An 11,786-nucleotide genomic window follows, 5' to 3' on the forward strand; every position below is an offset into this window, starting at 1 on the left:
ACACACACCCAGCACGCCCCTGCGGGCGGTTTATCCTTCAAGCTCGGGTCCTCTACCAGAGGCCTGGGAGCTTGGCCCAGATAAATGCCACACAGCAGACACATCTCTACATCAACTGTTCAAAGGAGACGATTATACGATTCAGGCATTTATGGTCAAATGAAACCTCTACCAAGGAAAAGCAACAAGCAGAAGAGATTTGTTGGCGCCAACAAACACAAGGCATGGACATTAGACCAGTGGAAATCTGTGCTTTGGTCTGATGAGTCCAAATTTGAGCTCTTTGGTTCCACCAGCGGTGTCTTTGTGCAACACAGAAAAGGTGAGTGGATATTCTCTACATGCATGATTCAAACAGTGAAGCATGGAGGTGGTGTTTTGGTGTGGGGGTGCTTTGCTGGTGACACTGTTGGGGATTTATTCAAAAGTGAAGGCACACTGAACCAACATGGCTACCACAGCATCCTACAGCAACATGCCATCCCATCCAGTTTGTGTTTAGTTGGACGATCATTTATTTTCCAATAGCAAAGTGACCCCAAACACACCTCCAGGCTGTGTAAGGGCTGTTTGACCAAGAAGGCGAGTGATGGAGTGCTGCGCCTGATGGCCTGGCCTCCATAGTCACAGTCGTCTGAAAACGCTCCACGTCCACACTACCGTTTTCAGTCGTTTTCACAGAGTTGTGCGTCCACATTGAAACGCCTGAAAACGCTCACGTTCCAGTACTGTGCATGCGTGAAACGCAAGACGATTCGGCCTGCCTCATTTCTGTCAGCCATTTATTTACTTTCCAGCTCTTTGAAACATCGTGCCAAAATGTCAAAGAAAAGCACCGAGTTTTTTAATTGGACTAACAATGAGGTGGAGTTGTTGCTGCGAGTAACACAAAAGTACAAAGTTGCAAAAGCGAGTGAGAATTAAAGAATTTGAAGAAAAGCTATCTGGAGCATGTACAAAACTGACATTAATCTTTAATAAGGCTGTCAAAATTGAGAGCAAACAAAACAACTGCTGTGTAATGCCCTCCGCTATCTTTATTTAATTGGTCACTTAACTGCATCACATGAAGTCCTGTAGTGACTTCAGTTAGCACGAGCTTGTGACTCCTTGAAGCTGGATTTGTGTGTACTACCAGTTTCAAGCAGAGATCTTTCTTGTGTAAGTTAAATGTGTTAACCACTACATAAAGTTCTCACTAGTCTTGTGACTCTAATAGGGGACAAAATCTGCTTCATGTTGCTTTCAATAACTATCGACTGTTATCAGTCAGTAAAGTGTTCGCTGAGGTCACAGGAGGGTAATTCTAGACTTCAATAGAATCACACACAAAAAGAGGAGTTGCCCTCTGGCAGCCATTAGAAAGAATGCAGGATAAAGGCACTTGGCACTGAATTTAACACCTCCACCAAGCCTGAAATGGAATGAAAGAACAGTTGTCAAGGTAACAACCACACACATGCACATACATAAAAGAAATTGCTGGATTTATCAGATGGTACTGGGAGCATTATTTGGCAATGGAAATAAGATTGCCCACACAAGAAGGTACAACAAGGTAAACAAAACAATCTACAATGCTTCAGATAACTTTTTATTGTGAATTCAAAAAATCAGGGAGCAAACAACCTTCCTGGGTAGGCATGTTAGAGTATTATTATAAACTCAGAATGAAAGCAGGTAGGTGAGCCAGAATCTGTCTGAAGAGTTTAAAGGTCGATTAATGACATGAAATGTAGACAAGATTAGAATTTACAGTCATTTGCTCTTCTTGATGTTGTAGCTCTACTCCTGCAGGGTGCTTTTGGAAATGAAGTGTAGTCCTTCCTCTTTCAGCCGGGCCAGCACTGGTTCGTAGATCTCTTTCACCATTGGAACCACCAGACCCTTTGTATTGATTTCACCTACAAAGTAAGTATAGAGAGCCGGTAACATTATATTCTCAAGTATTTATCTAATATTCAGTGAATGAGGTTGGTGACTAAATTTAGTTTGAACATAGTTTGAATGCTCTCTGTAAAGTGAAAGACCAACGAAAATGAACATTTTTGAAAAGTGAAATCACTAACCGTTAAGAACCATCCGAGCAGCAATGGCTGCTGGGTATCCAACAGTCTTGGCCATGGCTGAGAAGCCGGTGGGGTCGCCATACACGACCAGGCTGATGTGTTTGGTCTCTAGTTCTCCAGTTGGATAGCGAACCCCCACATCGTTTCTCAGAATGATCATGTCTCTTTCTCCCTTATCTGATGACAAGAGGCAATAGTTCTTTTTACACTTGGTGTCACATTTAATACTCCTGTTCTTCTAATATGGTATTAATGAGCTCACCGAATGAAAGTTTAGTTTCCAAATGTTTTGCAAGGGCAGCCAAAATGCTCTCTGCATGGGGCACTAGCTCATCGCCAAGCATCCCTAAGCTGCAGAAATAAAAAAATGGTTATTAAAATAACATAACCGTTACAAAACAATACTTAGGGCTCGAAAGATAATTACTCTGCCCTAATAACCCTACACACTGCAGCGGCAGCCCACGTGTCCTTGGCTACATCTAAAGAGATGAGCATTTGCTTTTTGTGGCTGGGTTGCTGGTGAATTGAATAAATGAACAACAAGTCTTTCAATGTGAGCTGCAAGCGCCTTGCTTTTTACCCTTTAACAACACAGATGGAATGTTCCCAACAGTTCACTTTACCATCAGAGGAATTTACATTTCAATGCCAGTGTGACCCTCTTGCATTCACTGCCAGAACTGTGAGAACAATGACAGCATGAAGCCTTGGTCTGAAGAGACCCTTGGAAAAGCTAATTTAAACTGATGATTGTGCATACTACACCACTTCAGGTGTACTTGTTAGGCAGGCAGTAATAAGTGTGTAGAAGATGCATAGCCTTGCTCTTGGGGCGCTGTGTATAGGGACAACGCAAACTCAGAAGAGCAGTATCAATCACAAAAGAATATACCAGATATTTGGATGTCTGCTAAAGTAGTGCAGGATTCCACCAAATGACAAAACAATTCAAATTATTTCAGGCTTCATTTCATCTTTATACTTTTGATAATCACTTTCTGACTTGATAAGGACGAGACTCTTCTGAAAGGTGCCAATTCTCACACACTGACAATATGATACAAGCTTTTACCTTCACATGGTTTCAGACTGGCCAAATATATTGAATAAGGGGCGTTTTAACATTGCATTTAGCTTCAGTGTAAACCATAGATGGTATAAACCAGTGGTCCCCAACCCCCAGGCCACGGACCGGTACTGGTCCGTGGCCTGTTTGGTACTGTGAGAATTTAGGCTCGGGTGTGAAATTTATGGCTGTCAGGATTTTTATTGTTAACTCTGTTTCCCTGGGTCTTTTCCCGTGTTGTAGTTATAGGTCTTATTTTGAAATAAATATTTACGCATTACCATAGCAACTAGAGAGCATTAAGGGGCAGAGAGGAGGATGTGACTCTCAGTGTTGTTGGCGCATTTCAGTAGGACGCTGCTAATAAAGTTACACAACTAGTTATTATATTTACAAAGTACCACAGTTCGTCGCTTCATTTTATTTTGTTGTATTTATCGTGACACCTTAGTGGCCAGTCCATGAAAATATTGTCTGGCATTAAACTGTGGCGTAAAAAAAGGTTGGGGACCGCTGGTATAAACAATAAAAGGCGCTGTGACATCACTCACTGGTTTATGAAGTACTGTTTTAAAGCCTCCCTCATCTTCGTGTTTTGAAACCGTATGTAATGAGTGAGCGATAGATCTGCCTGTGAAACTGCTAATTATTTGCCAGTGTGCATACACTAGATACGAGGCTCAAAATGAACAAAATTTACAAAACTATTCATTTTAACCCCAAATGACTGACTGACCCATAAATTAATCAGCGAAATGTTGTGCACAGAGGCCAGGCCCAAGTGCAGTTTTCTTATTGTGTCCTACTGGACAGGCCTGTTTTTGCAAACACAGGACAGATCCTTGTTGTCATTAGACTTTTTAACTAGATTATAAGGCCACTGGACTCAGTAGTATATAGAGCCTAATCCTGGTTTGAAAAAAATATTAACATACATGGCAGCCATTCTCAGGTTCAAGAGTCTTGACGTCCCTCACATTTTTATTCTACTGTTCCCTTTCCCCCATTTCTATTAATCAGAAAGGCTTGAAAGTGAAAAGTGATTTAGTTTCTGAGATATCTGAAGACTTTTTTTAAAGGACCCATGGACACTATGAGAGAGATGGTACCAAAAGGAAATTTGTTAAAATCTTGAAAACACAATAGGAGAGAGACAGCTTAGCTTTAGTTGACTAAAAGAAGGTCTTTTTTTTTTTACTTCAGGATGGCTTCTCACCATCTCAGAGTGTCCATCCTGAAGTCATCCTGCCCTGTGTGTTCATATACAGCTTGTTCAAAGACATTTTGGGAAACAGAAGAAGATAAATCCATCTGCTGACAGAGGAGTTCTTTCTGTAGAAAGAAGAGAAACAAGTCACTGCATCACATTAATGAATCATAAGACTTCAGGGCTACATTTTGTAGGTGGGCTGCTATTTATTTGGTTCTCTTTGAATTGTCTTTTCAGATAAAAAGTTCTGAGTGTTTTCAGAGAAAACCCTTGTTACATCAATCATCATCAACCAGCTTTTGATTTCTGATAAACACAACCCAAACACGGAGCACTAAGGCTGCTTTTCTTGTCGAACAGATAGCAGATGACAAATATTGTCTGCTGTATACTCTCATCAATGCCAGAGTGCCCCAGCTCACTGCAGCCTTGATGCTAATAAACAGCAACTGTAATAGGCTCTACTGTCACAGTCAAGAGCTTCAAAGCAGCTTGTTACATTAAACTGAATGACAGAAAGAAGCAGGGTGCACTGTTAACTGACTATTTTCCGCCCACATCTTTGGATGCTTTTGAACACTAAAAGAGGTTCTTACCCATGAAACTGGTGATGACGTGTGCTGCAGGATGGGACTGGGATCGCTGTTGATTAGACCCAGTTTAATGAAACCACTCATGGCCTTCGAGAAACCCTGAGTAACAGGACAAGAACGGAGGTGACCAAAATATGTTAAAATAAATTGGGTTTCAGGTTTAATCAGGGGATTATGTTACACGGAAGGAAAAGGTTTTAAATATTTTGCTGAGTGCTGGATATTTGCAAAGTTACGTGGACACAGAAAAATGTCTATTTTGCGCACCTCAAGATCACAGTGATACCATTGCTGTGCACTGATTGGCCACGCTGATGATTAATGTAGGACTTGTACTTCTGTAGTACAAGTTAAGTTTAAAGCTCATTTTGTACCACTGCCAGATCTGTAGTGAGATTTAATGTTCTGGGCACTTATTACTGATGTGGCTTTGTTTGGTTAGTGTTAACTGATAACTCCATCCTCGTGTCTTAATATGGTCACTCCTGTCTTCAAAAACTAACATGGTAGGTGCCAAAATGCTAACACTGAGGTGTCAAAATGGGGAGTCCAAAACTCATGCATTTCAGAGACTATTTATGCCTTTATCAAAGATAATTATAATTTCAATATTAGATTATTACAGATTATAATTACAATCTAATATTGAATTTAATTATTTCTTAAGCATAATAAATTCTGTATAGCAGTTGTATTTGTATGTGCAGTTTGTCTATGTGTGTTGTACCTTAAAACGCAGAGTTCCTCTGATGAGCGTGTGTGCTGTCTGGATGCCGTATGGCTCAGCGTATTTCGTGCTGTCACGATTCGGAAATCCCTCAAGGTTGAAACCTGGAAAGAAATCCATTGGAGTGGTGGAATCCATCAGAGAGCCACCAGGTGGGACATTTATCACCTCAAAGAAAGACAAAAAAATCTTATCTTTACTGAAAGTAAATAATAATAAAAAAAACATTAACAATTTATGGTCTTTTGAGACATCCATACCTGGTTGTCTTTGAGAAAAATAGCGGGACTGATAGTGTTGAGGAGGACACCATATGGGCTCCAGCTGAACTTGTAACGAAGAGGATTGTCTGAGCACTCAGGAGCAGGAAGACCACCACAGAATGAGCTGTAGGACTCCACCTAAAATGTATTCAATGCATAAAGAATGATCAGACAGCTACACAAAAATGCAGCTAAAGCTACTGTTGATATGCAGAAAGTACTTAAAATATCTAATAGCTGGTATATGTTAGAGTGACCAAACAGAAGCCACTACTCAGTAAAATGCACAAGGGCCCATCTTGAGTTTGCCAAAAGGCACCTGAAGGACTCTGACCATTAGAGGCAAAATGTTCTGGCCTAATGAAACAAAGATTTAACTCTTTGGTCTGAATGCTAAGCTTCATGTCTGTTGGAAAATGTGAATTTAATATTTTTTTGAATAAGGCTGTAACATGACAAAATATCAAATACGTAAAGCACTGTAAATACTATCTGGATGCACTAAAGTGTATTTATAATGATACCAACAAATGTAATTTTTTACAGAAATGTCTAACAAAATTGTCCAAGCAAGGAATAGTTGTTAACCAGCAACCAGGTCACTGGCAGCCAAGGATCAGTGATACACATCAGGAGAGAAGGCTGGCCCGTTTGGTTTGATTCAACAGACGAGCTACTGTAGCTCAAATTGCTGAAAAACGTACTGCTGATTAGAAAGGTGTCAGAATACAAAGTACACCACAGTTTGTTGCATATGGAGATGCATGGTTTCCAACAATGGGCACCCGAGCATCAGAACTGGACAATAGTGAAACTGAATAATGAAAGACAGTGGCCTTGTCTGATGAATTGCATTTTCTTTTACATTACGTGGCTGGCCGGGTACATTGTTTACCTTGGCAACACCTGGCACTAAGATGCATATGGGAAGAAGACAAGACATGGGAGCAGTGAGATGTTTTGGGCAATGTTCTGCTGGGAAACCATGGGTCTTGCCATCCATGAGGATGTTACTTTGAAACGTACCACCTACCTAAGCATAGTTGCAGATCATGTACACCCTCTAACCAAAACAATATTCCTTAATAGCTGTAGCCTTTTTGGAGCAGGATTGGTTTAAGGAGGACAAGAACGAGTTTGACCCTAACCCTAACTCTCAACCTAATCAAGCTTAATAATCTGTGGCATATGCTGGACAAACAAGTCCTATTTATTCATATTTTTTAATACATTATATTATTTATATATCATAACAGTTGCCTTAAGGTGCTTTATATTGTAAAGAAGCTACAATTATGCAGAGAGAACCCCAACAATCAGATGAAACCCTATTAGCAAGTACTTGGCAGCAGTAGGAAGAAAAAACTTTATATTAACTGGAAGAAACCTCCAGCAGAACTAGGCTCAAGGAGGGTCTAGCCATCTGCCATGACCAGTTGGGATTTAAGGGACAAAAGACACGCTGTGGAAAGGAGCAAGAGATTAATAATAAGTAGTGATTAAAGGCAAAGTGGTGAATAAACACAGCGAGTGAAGAAGAAATAATGTTATGCCTGATCAGTGTACCAAGTAATCCCTGTGATCTAATAGTTCAGGCTTTAATCTGATCCAAATATTCAGCTTCTAGTTTTTTGCATTTTTGGTCTTTGTGATGTTAAAGAGAGAGGATATTCTTACAGAGCTATCTCAAGCAAATGGCTATCTGTAAGCGAAGAAACCCAACCTACCTGCTCTTCAGTGCGTTTTTGTAATAGGAGTTGCCAATCAAAAGCAGTGTTGGGCAAGTTACTTTGAAAAAGTAATTAATCATAGTTACTAGTTACTTCTTCAAAAAAGTAACTGAGTTACAAGATTCTAAAAGTAATTAATTATTTGAAAAGTAACTACTGCGTTACTTAAAAAAAAAGTTTAAGCCTCTGGGGTCCAAGGGTATAATTGGCCATTTTAAACTACTTTTGATGTTTCCTCTATATTACACCTTTAAAAACTATTTACTTTGCCTTGTTTGGTCTCATCCTTTTCAGCACAACCTCACGTGTCTGAATTTATTTACAGAACAATCAGCTCTTCTGCATTCAATAAGATGCCACAAATTATTTGTGCCACTCCAAATATTTCTGTCCACTATAAAGGAGAACATCACAGCCTGACACCTGCAGGTCTGACAGCAGCAGGTGTATCACTCCTTTTTGTACCTGGAGACAGCAGGTTCATTGTTCTGACACACAACACAAAACTATCCACAACACTACACACTAACTACACAAGACAACACATTAACTACACACTCCAAAAAACACGCATATATATTGTTTATCATGACTCTGGTTTTACGTGGCCTATCAACACAATTGCTTAAAGATGTAGCGCCCAGATTACTTACAGCTACTTCTGTGCAACTGATATGAGATGCGGTAAACTGAACACAGCTTCAACTGTCTGTTTGTTGAAAAATAGTAACGGACCGCATTTTCTTGTTATTAACTGTAATGGCGTTGTAACGATAGGAACAGTAATTAGTTAGATTACTCCTTACTGAAAAAAGTAACACCATTACTTGTAACGCTGTTATTCCCATCACTGATCAAAAGAGAAGTTTAAACGGAGTATGGCGTTACGGAGATGAGTTAAAACTGCTATTTCAGTCTGTGGTTAAACTTAGACTAGACAAGTGCAGCCCCTAAGTTAAATAAGATTAGTCTCAAAACCTGAATGAGGCAAAGTCACTGTAATATAGTTCACAAATACAAACATGAAACTGAAAATGAGTATAATAGGTCCACTTTAAAGGAGTAATAGTAGGTAGACAATTTTCAATTAGAGAATATTTTTTTCCTATGGTCTCTGAATTCAGCAGCTGTGTGATCCATAATTGGTTAGTTTATGCTTAAAGAAAATCATGCGTGGAAACAAACCTGACAAATCAGTGCTTACAGAAAAACCATTGGATTCAGCTTCCACTGTATGCTGACTGACTGAATGATTGCATGAATAAGCAGGTCTACAGCTGTTCTTAATAAAGTTAGTGACAATTGTATTTATGTATCTGTCAAAGTCTGATCAGGTTAACCACTTGATATGACAGAAGCTGGCATGAATCATTAATCTTGAGTTGTGTCTAGTTTTAAAGTGTTCAGTCTGTCAGAACAATATTTGGTTCAATTTGTTTGTTTACATTACTAGTTTCTAAGAAAAAAACAAAACAAATTCCAGTTCAAAAACTCCACATTAGCCTGTGTCTGTCTGCTTGAACTGGAACCTGTGTGAAACTCAGCATGTGTTGAACATAAAACTTTCCATGTTGAGCCATAGTGTGACTGTCCATGTGTGTTTGAACACTGTTTATATGGCACACATACAGGTGCCAGATTTTCTATCTCAGTGTTGCAATGTTCACTCACAGTGCAGCTTTCAGCTTTGGCTTTGTTGATACACTCCATGGCCAACATGTGGTCGATGCCTGGGTCCAGTCCCATCTCATTCACGATCGTGATCCCTGCTTCTTCTGCACTAATACACACAAATGCATTCAACATGTAAATATGCATTTTCACTTTTCATGACTATATTTCTTAATAATATTAGGGGGGATCTTTTCTGTTTTATTTTATTCTATTTTTGCTATGCATTTCACTTTCTTATCAAAAGAAAAATAAGAAAATTTCATTATAAAATTCAAAGTTTAAACTTTAAAGTCACAGCTTTTTATCCCATAACCTTCAAACGTTTAGCCAGTGCAATAATTATGTGACACAATAAGAAACAAGACTAACATTTGTCTATACATTTGTGCATCCCAAATCCTATGCATATGTTTTACAATAATTTATTAATACTGCTGAGGATGATGTGCACACATAGGAAAATAATAGAGAAACATTTATTGAAAGTAATCCTGAATTCCTAACAGACTTCTGTGGACTTGATCATTACCTGCTCTGCAACGCCTTCATGGCAGGACTAAGGTAGCTGGCTGTCACCATGTTCACCTTCCTCTTTATACAGTGTTTGGCGATAAGCGGATGGAACGAGTAAGGCAGCAAGCTGAGGAGAAGATGAAGGGGTTGACTTAAGTATAAGCGGACTGATATTTTAATCTAATAATGTAATGTTAAATTGTAAAACAGTCCAAAAATAACTGGGCTCCATTAAATTACTTTGGAGATGAAATGATAAAAAAATAAAAAAGAATTTGTTTTGTGGTAATACATATTGTGGTAAAGTATTCATCTGGAATAAATGAAATCATTACAACTTTACACATTACTTAATAATTGCCACCAATGTTATATCTGTCCTGCTGCTATACCTGATGACCAAGTCATGATCTCTGACCAGAGAGTCTAGGTGTCCCTCTTGGCTGCTGACATGCAGCATGACAGGGATGGTGTTGGGGTATTTGGCTGCCAGCTCCTCTGCCTGGCTCAATAGCATCGATGCTAAACGCAAACAAAGAAACAATAACCACTGTTACACATAATTTTCTGGTCTTTGTCAACTTTCTCAGTTTCAGTTTTTTTTAAGACTTTAAGTAATGTACTCTTTACTGTGCTTATAACTGTTAATGTAAGCCACTCAGCTGGACTCAGCTGGAAGTTTGTGGTGTCTTTGTAATCTAGGCCAATTTAATGCAATTATCAATGAATATTGTGGCTCAGGGTTTCATTTATATGTTAGCTCAGTTAACGTGATGCACTGTGCTACCCAAGCTACCCAGAATATATCCATCTTCTAGATATAGTCAATGGCACCCATTATTATAATAATAACACCAAGATACCTAAAGTCCTAAGTTGGACAAGAACCCCAATGGTAAGATTTACACTTTAAGGGTAGTGTTAGAAGTGTTTTATCACTTTTACTAGAGATGAAACAATATGATTTATGATAAACTGTATCTAAGTGAACTTCCTCAGGCTAAAGGAATAAGTCACAGTTAAGCTTCTTAAAGATGAAAATATTTAAAATAGCAATGAAAGTCCTCTGACTCTCAGCCAAACTGCAGAAGTAAGTCTTCTTGGGGTCCAACATGGTAACAGAAATCTAACAGGCTAACCAGCATTAAGGTTGACACCAGTATACTGATGCAATGTTTTCACTCTGTTGATCTCCAAAGCCCCAAAACAATTTAATCTCAGTAGAAGTACATACATCTATGTTAAGAGGGAAAACATGGTCAGTCAGTAACCTGCACTGCTTACAGTTACCTTTTGGCAGAGTTGAGTAAACACTGACTAACACTGTTCAAGGTTGTGATGTGTCCATTAGATGGGGTATACAAATCACTCACTCCTCATAATACTTTCAAAGAGACCAAACTAATCCTTTATAAAAATATTAAACATTGACCGTTGGTTTCATTATTTATCTGAAAATGATAAACTTGACAATAAAGACTGACATGAATTTTAATCCCACAAAAGCCCAGAACATTTCAGTCTTAATAAAGTTTAACAGGCAAACTCACCCACAGTAACCTGGGTGCCCTGATCACGGGTCAGATACTCCACAACAGGTCCAGACACATATCCTGAACCCAACAGCAGAACTCGCTTCATGCCGGCCTTCTTCATGATCTGAGTTTTCTCCCTTAAGAACATCAGACAGGCTGGGTTATTATGGTAAAGCATGACAACATTTCAATTTCTGAGCCTCCAAGTGGGAAAGTTACATACTGAACTCCACAGATTTGAGTTCAGTACCTAAAACTAGAGATGGCACGATACCACTTTTTTATGTCCGATACCGATATCATAAATTTGGATATCTGCCGATACCGATATGAATCCGATATAGTGCTTTTTTAATCAATAAAACTGTTTTTTTAATATCTTGCTGCATTTTGTATAAGTTCA

General features: G+C 39.0%; 1 protein-coding gene across 1 annotated transcript in view; it reads right to left on the reverse strand.

The window, feature by feature from the left end:
• Nucleotides 1–1,573: 1,573 nt before the first annotated feature.
• aass (aminoadipate-semialdehyde synthase) overlaps nt 1,574–11,786 on the reverse strand; it is an 82,466-nt gene continuing 72,253 nt past the window's right edge. Inside the window, exons 14-24 of the mRNA XM_005750558.1 lie at nt 11,399–11,520; nt 10,241–10,370; nt 9,865–9,975; nt 9,333–9,441; nt 5,929–6,069; nt 5,669–5,836; nt 4,945–5,040; nt 4,355–4,470; nt 2,332–2,420; nt 2,070–2,246; nt 1,574–1,904 (exon numbers count right to left, since the gene is read on the reverse strand). Coding sequence (XP_005750615.1) covers nt 1,786–1,904; nt 2,070–2,246; nt 2,332–2,420; nt 4,355–4,470; nt 4,945–5,040; nt 5,669–5,836; nt 5,929–6,069; nt 9,333–9,441; nt 9,865–9,975; nt 10,241–10,370; nt 11,399–11,520 — 1,378 coding nt within the window. The 3' untranslated portion in view covers nt 1,574–1,785. The remainder of the gene's footprint in view (nt 1,905–2,069; nt 2,247–2,331; nt 2,421–4,354; nt 4,471–4,944; nt 5,041–5,668; nt 5,837–5,928; nt 6,070–9,332; nt 9,442–9,864; nt 9,976–10,240; nt 10,371–11,398; nt 11,521–11,786) is intronic.

The sequence above is a fragment of the Pundamilia nyererei genome, unplaced genomic scaffold (genome assembly GCF_000239375.1).
Source record: "Pundamilia nyererei isolate P.nyererei 1_Seehausen unplaced genomic scaffold, PunNye1.0 scaffold00278, whole genome shotgun sequence".
NCBI lineage: Eukaryota > Metazoa > Chordata > Actinopteri > Cichliformes > Cichlidae > Pundamilia > Pundamilia nyererei.